General features: G+C 40.8%; 1 protein-coding gene across 1 annotated transcript in view; it reads left to right on the top strand.

Annotated features, from left to right (window-relative positions):
• Positions 1 to 203: 203 nt before the first annotated feature.
• The window catches only part of LOC126260328 (uncharacterized), a 72,540-nt gene continuing 54,871 nt past the window's right edge, over positions 204 to 17,872 (top strand). The window contains exon 1 of the mRNA XM_049957653.1: positions 204 to 713. Coding sequence (XP_049813610.1) covers positions 204 to 713 — 510 coding nt within the window. The remainder of the gene's footprint in view (positions 714 to 17,872) is intronic.

Below are 17,872 nucleotides of genomic sequence, written 5' to 3'. Positions count from 1 at the left end.
AGAACTTGTTGAATCCATGCTATATCAAGTAGATGCACTATGCCGGGCAAAATTAAGTCCGACTTGATATTATGAGGTATCCCATTACTTTTATCACGTCATTGTAGTTCCTTATCAGTAGTTTCTTCAGCAGCAAAATCATACTATTCGATTACATAGAAAAAGAACTTTCGGTGATTCTAGAAACATTGGAGGTGCGCGATATGGAGACAGCACGTAGTGAAGTAAACGCAGCACGGAGAAACGCCAGTCACTTTGCAGCGACACCTGCGACTCTCAGCGCTGCTGCTGCCTCTCGTTCAGATGGCGGGTGCAGTCGGCGTCCACGTGGGGCGGCGCAGCAGACGCCGCGGCGTCGTGATGAATGTAAAAGGGAAACAAGATTGGGAGAGCAGAGCGAGGAGGGGTGTGGGGGACGGACACGTGCAGGGAGAGCCGTATTTATGGCGGACATAAAGACGGGGGCGGCGCATATGGGCCCGTCGCGCCGGAATAACTGTCAACGGCGGCGTACTTCCTGGCCGGCGCTGCCGCCACCGCTGTATTTCATCGCGACGCCGGGGGCGGCGCCGGCCCGCGCGCAAGATGCCGCGACACTTCGCCGCGCAAGTGCCCGACCAACCGTCCTCTTCTCGCTGCGTGCGCTGTCTCGAGGCGGAGACGGCCTGGAGCCCAGTTCGGGCTTGTGGCATAAACAGAGTTGTAAAACTGTTGTAGGCTACCTTCGAGTATTCCAAGTGCGGTAGATTTTCCATTAGCTTTGGTCAATCAAGGTCGTATCCGCATTACATGTGTGTTACGTGTGTTTCATAACCTCACAATCGTCATAAAGTTTATGCATGCGATCAATGTCTTACCAGAATACCCTAAATAGTGGAACTATGAACCTTCTAGAAACCATGCGACGGTGTATAAACTCCTGGTAACGTACAGAAATTATTTGTCCAACATATTCATCCACCTATCTGTTACTTAAAAATGATGAGTACTGTAGCAAAACTGAAACTGTTAATGTTTCATTAAAATTTTATTCAAAAATTCTTTATCTGTAACGTGGAACAAAAGACTCTGTAGTAAAAATAAAGAAAAAATACAAATAGTGCTAAACAACGCTGTTCCCTCAATAAAAATTTAAAATAAAGAAAGACGCAAAACAAAAATATATCAAACACTCATCAGTACTTCATGGAACTTATGTAAAAAATATTTCTCTTATTCATAAACAACTCTTGCCTTTATCAATAATAAGAGGAAAATTTTGCCTTTGGTTATGATAAAGATTGTTCTGTTGATACAAGAAATAATTTATATATATATATATATATATATATATATATATATATATATATGTTTGTGCATTTAAACTGTACTTGCCTTGAGAGAAACTGCTTTGGTTATCTAAACGTACAAAAGTTATGCGAAAAACTAATTTTTATTAGTTATAAGGATATGAAAGACACAGTGGAATACAACTGAATGATACGCGGTTGTATTTATGTATAAAATAAGCAATCAAATATACAAAAAAAGGTGAAGTCGTCGGCTCGCTGTTTCTTTCTTACACAGCCATTTATGTTTCTTTTCCTACAAATTCCATCAGTACTACCTAACATTTTGTACCCAACATTTACTACATCATTCATGTACTGTACCAACACCACTGAACAGTAGTTCTGCTAGAGTACAACTCCAACCATAGACACTCTTGGTCAAAACTGCAGTACTTGAATGGGATGTCATTTTGCAACAAATTAAGTCCATGTATCGTTAAATAATATACTGTTCTTAATACTCAAAATTGAGCAAATATAACCTGTAGATGAATAAATTCATATAACACTACTATCTATGAAATTTATTTAGACATTTTTTCTTGTGTTCATTTTATTTACTCGTGGACTGATAAAACAAAGGTAGGTTCATGGGCGAAATATATTAACAGCTCTGTTTCCAAGCATCCACGTATATAAAGGTAATAAATTGAAAAGCAATTTAATTTTGGGTAATATTGTACTTGATTCACTTTGACAATGACTACGTCTTGCTTAAGAAAAAGTCAATGACATTATTATGGAATATACACTTACTCTCCAAAGACATTAGTAGAGGCATACGTTTTCAATACAGAGGTATGTAAACAGGCAGGACACGCTGCTGCAATCGGTGACGTGTATATAAGACAACAAGTGTTAAATCAGTTACGGTTCTACAATGACTGGTTATCAAGAATTAAGTGAATTCGAACTTGGAGTTATCTTCGGCGTACGAGCGATGAAGTGGGTATTTTCCCGGACGACCATTTCACGAGTGTGCCGTGAATATTAGAAATCAAGTAAAACACAAAATCTCTGACATCGCTGCGGCCAGAAGAAGATACCTCAAGAACGGGACCGACGACGACTGAAGAGAATCCTTCAACGTGACAGAAGTGCTACCCTTCCTCAAACTGCTGCTGTGCCATCAACAAGTGTCAGCGTGCGAACCATTCAACGAAACATCATCAGTATGGGCTTTCGGAGTCGAAGGCCCAATTATGTACCCTTGATGACTGCACGACACAAAGCCTCGCCTGGGCCCGTCAATGCCGATACTGGAGCGTTGATGATTACAAACATGTTGCCTGGTCGGTCGAGTCTCATTCCAAATTGTATCTAGCGGATTAACGTGTACGGGCATGGAGACAACCTCATGCATCCTTGGATCCTCATGTCAACAGGGGACTGTTCAAGCTGGTGAAGGTTCTGTAATCGTGTGGTGAGTGTTCAGTTGGAGTAATGTGAGACCCCTGATACGTCTAGACATGGCTCTGACAGGTGACACGTATGTAAGCATTCTGTCTGATCACCTACACCCATTCATATCCATGGTCCATTGTGACGGACCTGGGCAGTTCCAGGAGGAAAATGCGACACTGCACACGTTCAGAGTTGCTACAGAGTGGCTCCAGGAACACTCTTCTGAGCTTAAACACTTCCGCTGGCCACCAAACTCCCCAGACATAGATATTATTGTACATACCTGGGATGCCTTGCAACGTGCTGTGCAGAAGAGATCTCACTCCCCCCTTGTAATCTTACGGATCTATGGACAGCGCAGCAGGGTTCATGGTATCAGTTCCTTACAGCAGTATTTCAGACATTAGTCGAGTCCATAGCACGTCGTGTAGCGACACTTCTTCGTGCTCGCGAGGGCCCTACACCATATTAGGCTGGTGTGAGTTTGACTCTTCAGTGTAACTTTATACATAATCTGATGGAGCACTTAACTACAAAATGTAGATATATACCTCTCAATATCAGATATGACAGTGAAAGCTTAGATGCTAGAAAAACACTGTGGATTTTGTACTATGTTACAGCTGTTGCTTTGAGCTGAAACTGAAGTATTAAACACATAAGCAACGTTTGATATCGAAATTTTGAGACCCGCTTAGTTCACAAAAATACCGAAGGTAACGTCATGCTCCATTTTTGCAACACTGAAAAACAGTGTTTGTAACTTGAAAAGCCATATTCACAAAGAGACAACATAAACAATTTCCCTTTGTGAGTATCAACAATAACCACTTTGATCAAGTTATTTGAATTGTTGAAAACAGGGACGCTAAATTGTATTTACCAGGGGTCCCATCCTATTTATTTTTGGAATTTTTTAAAAAACTACAGTATTTGGAATAAATGTAGTCGTTTTGATAAGGTTTGCTGTGGGAATGAACAGAAACCGACTTTTAAACTGAACCGAAAGACGCCAAATAATAATAACGAATCTGTGATACAGCTCTGATTTTATATGCAATTGGTACTTTATGTAAACACATTAGGCCTTAGTAGCAAAAGGCTAGTCACTATTCAAGATGATAATGACACATATAGTTGAAGTTTCAGTGCAAAATCAGCATGCAGTGTCAGATTCAGCTTACAAACCTCTATACAGATTCCTCATTCAACCCAGAATGATCAGTATGGATGGTGTTCCGAGAAAATGTATGTGGTATTACTGATTATGGTTGTTACACAGAAGAGGAGGCATTACAGTGCAGTATTTATTTTCCTTTTTGAGTCATTAGTTCCTAGGCTGACTTCATGCAGCCAGCCACCAATCCACTTCCTATGCCAAACATTTCATCTCAGAGCAGCAACTGCAACCTATATCCTCAATTATTTTATTTATACAAAGCTCTGTCTTCCACTACAGTTTTTAGCCCCTACATCTGCCTTTGGAATCATGGAAGTTATTCCCTGATGAACATATTATACCGCCTCTTCTTCTTGTCAGTGTTTTCCGCATATTCTTTTCCTCACCAAACTTATGGAGAATTTCCCCATTCCTTCCATATCACTCCATCTAATTTTCTATGTTCTTCGGTCCCACCACATCTCAAATTCTTCTATTCTCTTCTACTCCGATTTTTCCATAGTCCATATTTTCGTATTGTACAACGCTGAGTTGCAAACACATTCTCTGAAATTTCTTCCGGAAATTAAGGCCTTTGCTTGAATCTAGTAGACCCCTGTTTGCAAGAAATGCCTTTCTCCCAGTGCTAGTCCGCTTTTAATGTCCTCTTTGCTCCAGACGTCATAGGTTATTTTTCTGCCTAAGCCACAAGATTCCTTAACTTAACGAACCCCCGTTCTGATGTTAAGTTTCTCGCTGTCCTTATTTCTGCTACTTCGCATTATCTTTGTCTTTCTTCGATTTTCTCTCAGTCCATATTCGGAACACATTAGACTGTTTAATCAATTCAATAGATCCTACAATTCTTCTTTTCCTTTCACTGAGGATAGCAGTGTCATCAGCAGATCTTATTAATGAGATCGTTTCACCTTGAATTATAACCCATTCTTGAATCTCCCTTTTATTTACATCATTGTTTCTTTTATGTACAGATTGAACAGTAGGGGCGAAAGACTGCAGCCCTGCCTTACACCCTTTTTAATCCCATAGCTTCGTTCTGGATCTTCTATTGTTACTTTTCCTTATTGGTTGTTGTAGATAGTGTGCATTACCCGTCTTTCCAACATGTGTATAATATTTTAGCAATATTTCAACAGTTATCTTTGGTCTGCGTAAAGAAGCCCCTGCGTAAAAATAACGTTGACTTTTAAGAGGTGCGACATCTTTTGGCGCGGATGAACGTAGAGGTGTGTTATGAGACAGACGCGTATTGTGTTATGAGACAAACGTGTGTTTCATAATTTCTACGCGTGCTATAATGCTGTGCAACGATAGCGCCCGTCTTGAAAATGTAATGTGTGTGAAATCCATGTCGAGTCAGAAGCTAAAAGAAATCATTAAGATGATTGAAATTAACGGTCTTACCTTAATGCGTTGCAACTAACATCATAAAAAACATTATGCAAATTTCCGTAATACTACAAATATGAACCCGAAGGCACTATGTATTTTAGGCGTGTGCGATATCATGAAGACCAAAGCTAAGTATATTCTACTCCTTCATTTTTATTGCATAAACTGAGTTTTAAGTGCTGAACTTATGTCGACAGCTTAAACAAAACTCAACAGAGAGCATTTATTTACTCAATACAATATCGTTCATCCATGTAGAAATGAATTGGTGAAGGAGTAATTGAAGATCATCAGGAACCTTCTCTGTTGAGAAAAAAAGGTTAGAAGTTACAAAATTTTAGGAAGACTCAAGAAATCCAGTATTCATTCGTGGTTCTTCCCAAGCGCTAAGAGTACTTTCACACTTTTATTTGTAACTACCCAAAGGAATTAGTTTATTTCTAAAATTACTAGCATTTGTACGCAGAAACTGATACTCTACAACTTTTGTGTAACACACTTTTAATCTTGAGTAGCCGCTTCTGAGCTACAGGTACGGGAACATAAGCATAATTCACTTTCCCGCCAAATTGGTAAAAATTGCCTTTCTTTGATGACCGACTGTTGCTAAACGGCTGAAACGATTTAACTTTTAAGTAGGTCACTGCACGCGAAATTTTACGCTCTCTTATTGGGGTGTTTCGGAAATCTGTACGATGAATCGTTTTCGAGCTATAACTAAAAACTGAAAAAGTCCTAAAATTTGGTGGTTTTTCGGCCCTCAGAATCTTAACACAAGCCAGAAATCGTCGTAAACTAATTTAACTCTTATATGGGATGTCGAATATGGATTAAAGTTGTTTCCACCATATGCACATTTACTGGCAACCAAAAGTCAAATTTGCCTACACTAATCATAGTAAGAAATTAACCTGCTAAAATTTCCATTTATTCCTATGTAGAACAACTCTAAAATGAATAATACATTGCAATACGAACACCCTAATCTGCATGATGTTTCTTTTCTTGTTTCAATTTTAGCTATAATCTATATCCAGGTCTTCATTTGAGGGTGCAATCGTGTGGAGCCGTGCTGCGGCTCGCGTTGGTTTTCGCCCTCTGTTGAAGGGTTGCGGCTGTTTGTCCTCTTCTCGTGTGACTGGCGCCATGCGGTTTCGGAAGCGTTACCTGTTATCTAGTGGCAGCAGCAGTGGCTATCGATATATAGTAACTGTTTCCGTATCTTTGGGGCTACGTCGTTGTTTTTCAGGGTCATGTGAGTGACGAATTCGTTTGGGGACTTAGGAGAAGCCAGGTTCGCGCAGTGCCTGAACACGTCGGGACCGCTGGTGGCATGCATGGAGTGCTGGATGGAAGGACTGTGGTCACGAGGGCGTACGACTTCGTCATAAACCGGATCCACCGAGCTTTAAGGCAAGTGGATTTCAATCCAAGTAGAGAAACATCCACCTTAGTGATATCTCGCGATTCTGCAGTGAGTTGCGTTCGTGTTGCTGCTCGTAGTGTCGCCGAGACGAAGAGCAGCGAGTGCTTGGGGAAGGCGTATCTGATTATCTTTCCTCGACTTCTTGTTACTATTTACTGCGTTCAACCTGATACAATTTGTTAAGTTCAACCAGCGGTAATTTTTCTTGCCTGGTGGCCACTAACGCCCTGTTACCTTCCCTGGGGGCCGGTTGGTGATACTTCTACTCTGGTGGTAGTGATTCCTTCCTCTTTCCGGGCGCTCTAAGCACAGTATTCTGGGGATGTAGAGCAGACCGTCAGTTCCGGATTTAGCGTATTGTTCCATCGTTGCATTTGGTTTATCGGACGTCAGGTAGCTTCAGCAAGATTATCATTAGTCATTCGTTAGACTGTCACTAGGCTGAGTTACCATCTTGTGAAGTGAATGCAACTATTTGATGGACCTTCTCAGAGGTCAATTCATAGAGCCCATTGGTTCGTGTAAGACATGTGTGTTCCAAAAGGAGGTCTGATGGTCAGTAGTTCTGTGTAACGCTCCTTCAGCCCACGCCTTCTGCGGGTATAGTCTGTCTCAGTACCCTTTAAGGAACTTATGTATTGGACCTTGTGTTTTATTATTGTATTATTGACTACAATACCTTGTAACGCTTACATTAAAGGTTATATATGTCTAGTTAATAGTTGTGGTCGCTTTCTGAAATAAATCTAGCTCTGTTGTGTTCAGTGCATGTTAAGGGTTATGTTGCAAAGTTCACCATCATCTTATTTCACCTGTTTGGTGATCAGTTGCTTGTTTTTTAATTAACCTTTACTACCGTATTTGCTGTTTTACAGCAGGTTTCCAAATTTTTTATATTATTTCCATTCCTATTTGGTATTGGTATTTTATCAGTAAGCCTTAAAACCTTATTTACTGCCATTCCTGGCGTCTGATGCCTTCTGCTGTGTTGGTGGCCACTTGCCTTTAATATTTCAGTACTTGTAATTTACAATTTGCAGTGAGTTTTAAACAATTCTTAATTTATTGCCATTCCTGGTGTGTAAGGTCTTCTGCCCAGATCACAGTGGCTTGCCTTTAAGACATTAACTGCTATATCAATGTTTAAGGGTGATTTGCTAAATTGTAACTCACTGAGAACATTATTATTTGCACAGTTGTTTATTGCCTCATTAATAACGTGTGGTATTTTCATTTATTGGTGAGTCTGAAATTAATGGTTTAGAATAAATTGTGTGTAACTGTAAAAGGCAACCAATAGTAACTGATTACGGCCCCATTCGCAATCGTAACCGAATCCTGCCTGCCCTTGACTACCAGGTTTCACGTGCACCTCTCAGTCTTTTGATGTTGACGACTGCTGCTTTATCTTGCGCTTTTCAAATCATGAACTGTTTAAGAAGAATATTCTAACATTTTAATGATGGTGTTCCAACAAGAGCGTACTACATCGGCTACTAATATTGTAGTAAAACAACGGCTGAACGTGAAAGAGAATGAAGTGGGACAGTATGTATTGTTGTACAACAAACGCTTAGAATCTTGGTTTATCGTGTAGGATGTTGTGCGATTCTCGGACAGTAAACACAAGCGAGAGTGAAGGCTATTAAATTTAAATCTCAATCATACAGTATAAAAGAAGGTTTAGCTGAGTACTGTCGAATCTTCAGGAACGGAGGTGTCTTCTTTTTTGTAAATTTGCTGTATAAATCTTAAATGACTACTTCCCAAGGTAAAAAAAAAGAAGTCCATGAATGTTCGGGGTGAACTACCAGCGATCGGTACCTGAGAGACACAGTATTTCCCCGAAGGAATCTACGTTCTAAAGATACCGAGACCCGAACGCTGAACTGGAATAGAGGGATTAGTCGAAAATATTGAAGTACCGCGAGAAATGCATGTTTTAACGTAAAAAGATTGACAATCTTTACAATGTCCTCATTACGTTCCAAATGCCAGTCGTGATCAGAATAATGTTCTGTGTATTTGTGAGTGAATTATATCGATATTCAGTGCATTCGAACGCGACAAACTTTTGGTTCTCGTATGGTGGGTACTTTCGTAAGCAAGATAGCCGAAGTTTTTGGAGTTTCAAGTGTCATTCGTTTATAGCTTCATCCACCAAATCAAAACGCGGGGCCAGACTGTGCTCTGGGTCATAGTAACGAATGGTACTTACTGAGTATTGTGTTGAAAGATAATAGGACGCTGTTGCACAACTGAGTATCGCATTTTAGAACCTTGTCAAGAACAAAGCAATGCGAAGGGAACTCCATAAGGCGGGGATTGGAGGGAGACTTGCATTTCCAAAACCAATAATCAGTGATACAAGTGACCGCAACCAGAAAACGCGGTGCAGACGCAATAAAATCTCGATAATGGAGCAATGAAAGGAAGTCATTTGGTCGGATAAGTCTTATTTCACTGTTTAGAACTTCTGGCTGAGATATTTCCAAGAATGATGACATGATGATGACGTTAGATATACAGATACTGGCATAAAGATTGTGATCGTTCGATGTATACGTTCTCGAGAGTGCGTCAATAAAATTTACATCTTTTGGGTAGAAGAATTCATGGTGATCTTTTCTCATTTTCTGGCTGTGTATTTAACCATTAGGCGCTTCAGCCTATCAGAGTCGGCTATAGATTTTAGCAATTTTCATTTAACGTTTGCTGCTGCCGCTAACACAGGAAGGAGTTTCACAAGTTTCTTTGCAAAAGCTGTCGGATAATATCGGCCACTGTGGTGAATCACAAACCTGTAAGCCAGCCATGTAGGCTCCACCGACAACCCATTTGGGAGGACCGGAGAAATATTTACCCCTAACGTTCAGCATGGAGAACTAGTGTGGTGGACACAATAGTTACCATAAGAGCTCATATACGCTTGCAGGAAACGATGTGCTATTGTACACTGGTGAAAATGTAAGTGCATAAGCGTCTACGACCAATGTCGCTTTGAATACAATCGGTTTTGCCTGACTCTGACTGACTTTGTTACTAAAAACAACTATTAATTCCGAGATTTCGTCCGTCTGCACAATGGTCATTTCCAACGTGACACTTAACGGCAACCGACGTATACATGGTGCACTTGTGAGATTTCCGCCAAAGCAACAATTATTTTCGACGGTAATTTCTTATAGTCCTCTCCATTGGAATACCTCGCCTTCAGTGCAGCTGAATGTATTAATTGAAACAACATATAGACGATCTGGCAAAATTGGTGACTCGCCGATTGGGAGTCGACAGCACGAATGCTGTAGCGAGATATCGTTGGGAGAAGCACTTTGTGATCAAACCAATTCAGACACCGCTGCTTCCTAACGAAAAATTAAACTGAATCGAGCCTGAAACTTCCTGGTAAATTAAAACTGTGTGCCGGACCGAGACTCTAACTCGAGACTTATGCCGTTCGAGGGAAAGTGCTCTACCATCTGAGCTACCTAAGCACGACTCACGCCCGGTCCTCACACCTTTATTTCCGCAAGTACCTCTTCTCCTGCCTTCCAAACTTCACGGAAGCTCTCCAGCTCCCCTGCCTGTTGCCTGTTTCAACCTCTTTTCATGTAACAACCATCGCAGATTAGTTTCCCGTTATATATATATATATATATATATATATATATATATATATATATATATATATATATATATATATATATATATATAATTTCTATCTTGTACTTGAAGGAGGCATTTGCAGGTAGCAGTCCATTTTATTTTGTTTTTCATATCAGTACCGGTTTTCCTTTGCAGTATTACCCATCATTAATAAGCTCGTAATAGGTGATGTGAGAGTTCATCTGTACCACTATCAATCGGAGTAGTTTAATTTTTTCGTGGTGTATGGTCTTGGAAATTTTTCATAGGGCACTGTTCAAACATACCTTTTTCGCCTGTTGTTGTCTAGAGCAATCGACATCACGCCTTTTTAGCTTCTTGCGATTGGCCAAGAAACCGCTGTGTGAAACTACCTGTCAGATTAAGACTGTGTGCCGGACAGAGACTCGAACCCTCTGTGTACTGTCGTGTAAATTTTCCACTGAATTTCTATTCTAGTCCGCAAGCTGTTATGGTCCGGAAGAAAGCTCACCCGTCTAGTTTACTTCCCTTCGATTGGACAAGTAAGGGCTGCTTTTTTAAATCCTTTTTGCGATTGATCCGCTACTCCCTCACCCTGTATATTTGGTGCAGGACGTCCATATGTACGAATGAACACCCAGAATTTGTTCACCGCGCTGGTTGTGTGATGCTACGCACTTCTGGAAGAACCCGATAACCTAATGGCCGGCGTTGAGAGGATGCATTGTTGTCGGCCATGATCGCACACCGCTTTTAAAACCACGTTCCGAATTTTGTAACGTCCAGGGGATCATCATAAATAGCTGTAACATCTGTGTAATTATTGTCCTATTTCTGTTCGGCTGGTAGCGTATTTCTTTCCGTTACATTTAGTAGTAAACAGCAGCAGTTCTTTCGTTGTTCGTCCAGATGCCATAGAGATATGTTACTTGGCAGTACCACATCATGGGTAAGTTACTTTCATCCGTAAGTTTTATACACCAGCGGGATTGTTAGTTCTACGACTAACTGAATAGAAACCTGATTATCGAATGAAGTTTCAGTCAGGATCACGGTACTTGCATCAGAATACGCCAATAACATTTTGTATGTGCCAGTAGGTTATGTCACACAATTTTTATTGTGTGGTGCAACGGTATTCTCAGATGCGAAATCGTACTACAAAGATAGTCGTAGGTTTCACTTAAGGTTAAGGACCTCAAAGACGTAGTTGAGGAATGATGTAGAAAGCATTTTAGAGCAAGGTCAGAATGGATCTTGTCTAAACTGAGGCAGTCGAGAACCAATGTTCACATTTTGGAGAGCCTTTTCAGAACATCAGAAAGAAACAAGGACGTCCCAGGTATAATTTTGGACCTGTAGTACGCATTAGACGAGGTCCCAAGAGCGAGTTAAAAAGCCCATCGAGCTAAGTGGAGCAAATAAGGCATTAAACTGAGCCATCTGGAGCCACTGTGGAAACTGCACGAGTTACGTGAGAACAGGACATCAGAGATCTGCATAAGTCATTTTTACCTCTCGTGGTGAAGCCCCAGTTCCTGAGTCACGTAATACATCTTGAGGCCCGTAGCAGCAAAGTTAAAATCTCAGCAACAGAAATTATCAAATATACACCTTCCCAATGACCATTGCAGCACTTATAGATTGCTCTAATGTAGTATTCTATTGTGACCAAAATATCCGGTGCAGTATCAGTGTCTGAATGGAAGAGTTTCGAAAGCAAGAATGGAGGTAAAATTCTGTTTCTAAGTAAAAGAGGTGAAAGGCGTAACATGTAAGGTTTCTAGTTTATTTGTAGCATTCGATGAAATTGATTGAGCTTTATATTTCCATTCTATATGTCCTATTTAATAAGTACATAATAGAAATTTTTCGAACAGCAGTTTTCAGTACTCTATATGTTACATCAAGAGGTTTTGAGTACAAGGACTTTTGTTATCAGTAGCATTGTCGTTGTAGTAGACATTTTAAGCTAAGATAGTGACTGAGTCGGGTGTTGCTTAAGCTACTGAGCGGATGTAAATAGCTAGCAGAGCACAATGATTAATATACAGAAATGGTTGAATTGTGAATTATGAGTTGGTAAAGATTAATTTCTCAGGTGATGAGTGTGAGCTAAAGTTGTTGCTGCATTGCTTGCTTGAACGTAATTGTCATGTGTTTGAATGTGGAAAGCTTTAGTGAAATTTTTGGTGCATTGTTCAGACGAAAGTAAGTTAAAAACTCATTTCACATAGCTTGCACTCAGAGATTTTAGATTTTACCACTTCTTTATCATTTTCAGAAAGTAAATACTTGGCAGAGTACAATTCGTTATAAAATATAATTTTTTATAATGATGAGTGTACTAGTGAGACAATGAGTTTCAGTTTTGGCAATACAGTTTATAAAGGTCAGTTACTTTCAGTTTTATAGCAAGTTCTAATTCCACCATTGTCTCCTCAAGAAATGATTTCTTGTTTTATGATTATATGCGTTTCCGCATTGCACTCTGTGGAAATGAGACATGATCTCTTTAGACAGCTGCACGTCCTGGCATTGCACTAGTGCAAGGCTTTTCTCGTACTTAGCTTGCTTGCTGCTTCACTGCATATTTCGTGTTCACCCCTTCGAGCATCACGAAGTTTCCATTGACACAGGTAGCCCATGAAACTTTTTTGGGACCAGTTACATTGCGCTCAAGAGAATAAGGTTATTTACAGATAGCTTTGCTTTTCAAAATTCATTATCAGAGTCCGTTCAGGTTAAGTTTATTTCAGATTCCATTTAATATCTAGGCAGTTATTCTCAAAGTATACTGCTGCATTTTCTTGTGTTTTTATTCCGAGTTCGTAATTTTGTTCAGTCAGATTGTGTATGTCAGTTGTTAGTACATTTTTGTAGAAACGTTTCGGTTATTTATTCTTTCAAAATTAGGTAGGTAATTTTATACAGCGTTTTCATTCTGTTGGCTTGTGTCTTGTTACGTATTGTGACGTCATGCATTGCAGTACTGCTGACTGTACCGCCCAGTTCAGTTTATTTACCTTTCGGCTTTGGTTTTCGAATTACTTTGTCAAAGTTAGTTACAAATACAGTTATACAGTTAGAGAGAATTTTGGCGACTCATTTTTTCATATATTTTTTCGGTAATTACACCACTTGTATAGCCGGCCGAAGTGGCCGTGCGGTTAAAGGCGCTGCAGTCTGGAACCGCAAGACCGCTACGGTCGCAGGTTCGAATCCTGCCTCGTGCATGGATGTTTGTGATGTCCGTAGGTTAGTTAGGTTTAACTAGTTCTAAGTTCTAGGGGACTAATGACCTCAGAAGTTGAGTCCCATAGTGCTCAGAGCCATTTGAACCATTTTTGAACCGCTTGTATTGTTGAGGATTACAAGGCACAGATACATGAATGTAAAGAATAGCAGTTCACATGATTCCAATTTCAGTTTACAAAATTAAACACAGAGAAATTACACTACAAAAGTTACAATTATAACAGTATTGGGGGATTCAGCAGTATATGTTTGTGTATTTTGATTCTTGTGCTCGACGAAAGAAAAAATTAAGGAAAATATTAGAGATAGTGCATTATTCCTTACATACGTGTTAATGGTTCCGACTTTGTACGTCAGATCTACAGCAAATGACAGACAATTTCACTGGTATAAATGCTTGTGTACGTAAATAAATGTTTTTTCTTTGTTGAACGCTTCCTATCGGATTCAGAATTGGTGGCATCGTGCAATATACACGGATTAATGAATGTATATTCTTGCAATGAATACAATCATTAAGTGGTTGTTGGCAGCTGTTCACTACGGGTATAGCTTGTACACAAACACGACCGTATTTGAACAGCTTTTGATTTAACTAGTGAAAACTTGTACTGTGGAAGTAGTATACACCGGCCGGTGTGGCCGAGCGGTTCTAGGCGCTACAGTCTGGAACCGCGCGACTGCTACTGTCGCAGGTTCAAATCCTGCCTCCGGCATGGATGTGTGTGATGTCCTTAGGTTAATTAGGTTTAAGTAGTTCTAAGTTCTAGGGGACTGATGATCGCAGATGTTAAGGTCGCATAGTGCTCAGAGCCATTTGAACCATTTGATTTGAAGTTGTATACAACCTTCGCACTTAATGAATGGCTTCATTTCGCTACACTTGTTACTTACTTAACTCGTATTATAACTACTGAACTGCATTTTAATCCAGTTCCGCTGTCTTTCCACATTGTTCACATAGAATCTGAAGAATGTCACCAGAAGAATCCGTATTTGGAAATAAATCAACGTGGCAGTGACTAATTAACGTTTCTTACGAGATTATCTCATGATTGATTCGTTTAGTATGCATGTAGTACGTTTTAGAGTCTAGTAGTTAGTGGAATTCTTAGGTTTGGTATGATCCTACCGTTGCGTTTTACGGCAGCACACTCGGGTCTGTGTGATTGTAAGAAAAATACCTTTTGCATTAAAAAGAGGTAATAAAGATGAGAATGTAAGATATCGTCATCGACAAGGTCCATAGAGATGGAGAGAAACACAATGCTTCACCTTCACAAATTAAGTGACGTCTCCAACGAACCTGCTACCGCCTTCATTCCAGAATGTCGAATAGGGAGCGTCTGGGGTGCAGAATAACAGGTTCACAACACACAACTTACTTGACCTGGATCCAAACTGGAAATCTAATTGCGTTACTACAAATTGGAGCTGGGGTTGGCTGCCACTCGAAATAGAGGCGGATGCTGCGCGGAAACGCCGAGCCGGGAGGAGGTGCACTCGACGCGCGCGCGCGGGGGTCTAACTGCGTTACCCTGATTGCTGGCGCTGCTCAAGGAGGGACACGCCGGCTGAGGCTGGCGAACGCGTACTTATTGCGTGCTTCCTGGGCGGAGGGCGGCGAGACGCCAGCGGTGCATGAGGCTACACCGCCAGCGGCAGCGTGACAATGTGCCGACGTCTCCATAGTCTCCCCTCGTACTTCCCCAGTCCAGCCTCCCGCCACTCTGTCTCTATTCTCTCCCACCAATTTTTATGGTTTCGTATTTCAGTCGGTAAACACAGAATTCTTATAGCATGACTTTCGTGTTCATCTGTTTCTCCCTCTTTTAAGATTCGCTTTCCTTCATAAAGGATAGAGACATCAATTTGAAAATTATGTCAAATATTAAGGTCTACAGTCTCCTGGTTATGTCAAAACGTTAAGCTTCTACGTCAAATAAGTTAAAAAGTACGGTCTTTTATATTATATACTCGTATTTTGATACTCTCAGACTCACTCATCAAAACCAGGAGGGTACTTTTGTTGATGTAAAATCATTAAATTGGACAACGAGCAAGGTTTCACAGTGAAGTAAAGGAAAACCTCCAAAATTGTTAATATGTAATTATATCACTTAAAAAGGGATTTTATGTCTGTTTGCTTTCCATCTGTTTCTGTCTCACTCCGTGAAGAACCTTTTCCTTATGTACTAGGAGAACTATCTAGTTGACATTTACAGGGTGTTTCAAAAATGACCGGTATATTTGAAACGGCAATAAAAATTAAACGAGCATCGATAGAAATACACCGTTGGTTGCAATATGCTTGGGACAACAGTACATTTTCAGGCGGACAAACTTTCGAAATTACAGTAGTTACAATTTTCAACAACAGATGGCGCTGCAAGTTATGTGAAAGATATAGAAGACAACGCAGTCTGTGGGTGCGCCATTCTGTACGTCGTCTTTCTGCTGTAAGCGTGTGCCGTTCACAACGTGCAAGTGTGCTGTAGACAACATGGTTTATTCCTTAGAACAGAGGATTTTTCTGGTGTTGGAATTCCACCGCCTAGAACACAGTGTTGTTGCAACAAGACGAAGTTTTCATCGGAGGTTTAATGTAACCAAAGGACCGAAAAGCGATACAATAAAGGATCTGTTTGAAAAATTTCAACGGACTGGGAACGTGACGGATGAACGTGCGGGAAAGGTAGGGCGACTGCGTACGGCAACCACAGAGGGCAACGCGCAGCTAGTGCAGCAGGTGATCCAACAGCGGCCTCGGGTTTCCGTTCGCCGTGTTGCAGCTGCGGTCCAAATGACGCCAACGTCCACGTATCGTCTTATGCGCCAGAGTTTACACCTCTAGCCATACAAAATTCAAACGCGGCAACCCCTCAGCGCCGCTACCATTGCTGCACGAGAGACATTCGCTAACGATATAGTGCACAGGATTGATGACGGCGATATGCATGTGGGCAGCATTTGGTTTACTGACGAAGCTTATTTTTACCTGGACGGCTTCGTTAATAAACAGAACTGGCGCATATGGGGAACCGAAAAGCCCCATGTTGCAGTCCCATCGTCCCTGCATCCTCAAAAAGTACTGGTCTGGGCCGCCATTTCTTCCAAAAGAATCATTGGCCCGTTTTTCAGATCCGAAACGATTACTGCATCACGCTATCTGGATATTCTTCGTGAATTTGTGGCGGTACAAACTGCCTTAGACGACACTGCGAACACCTCGTGGTTTATGCAAGATGGTGCCCGGCCACATCGCAAGGCCGACGTCTTTAATTTCCTGAATGAATATTTCGATGATCGTGTGATTGCTTTGGGCTATCCGGAACATACAGGAGGCGGCGTGGATTGGCCTCCCTATTCGCCAGACATGAACCCCTGTGACTTCTTTCTGTGGGGACACTTGAAAGACCAGGTGTACAGCCAGAATCCAGAAACAATTGAACAGCTGAAGCAGTACATCTAATCTGCATGTGAAGCCATTCCGCCAGACACGTTGTCAAAGGTTTCGGGTAATTTCATTCAGAGACTACGCCATATTATTGCTACGCATGGTGGATATGTGGAAAATATCGTACTATAGAGTCCCAGACCGCAGCGCCATCTGTTGTTGAAAATTGTAACTACTGTAATTTCGAAAGTTTGTCTGCCTGAAAATGTACTGTTGTCCCAAGCATATTGCAACAAACGGTGTATTTCTATCGCTGCTCGTTTAGTTTTTATTGCCGTTTCAAATATACCGGTCATTTTTGAAACACCCTGTATGTCAAACACTAAGAGCCACAGTCCTTCTCGTTATTAAGGGGAGGAGTATCAAGTTGTAATTTAAGTTAAATTTTAAGGTCAACAATCTCATAGCAGAGTAAAAAGTTAAGCTTTTAAGTTAATGTACTCAAAAGATCCATTTATGTTACTTGTTTTGATACTAATCAGAACCTATACAAGAATTATTTACGCAAGCATTTAAGTTTATAGAGAAGCCTCAGAATGTGAATCCTAGTTGTGCTTGGCCAGTTTCTTTACCAACGCTATGGCTTTAGTTTGTGCCTACAGATGTGCATGTCTAAATGTCAATGGATGTGTGGATATGTATGCATACACAAATGTGTATGTATGTGTGCAAATACATTTGTATATTATGTACACGTAGATATTTATTAATGTGCTTGCTTGAATGAGATTTTCACTCTGCAGCGGAGTGTGCGCTGATATGAAACTTCCTGGCAGATTAAAACTGTGTGCCGGAAC

The sequence above is a fragment of the Schistocerca nitens genome, chromosome 5 (assembly GCF_023898315.1).
Source record: "Schistocerca nitens isolate TAMUIC-IGC-003100 chromosome 5, iqSchNite1.1, whole genome shotgun sequence".
Classification (NCBI taxonomy): domain Eukaryota; kingdom Metazoa; phylum Arthropoda; class Insecta; order Orthoptera; family Acrididae; genus Schistocerca; species Schistocerca nitens.
This window is presented reverse-complemented; position numbering and strand designations above follow the sequence as displayed.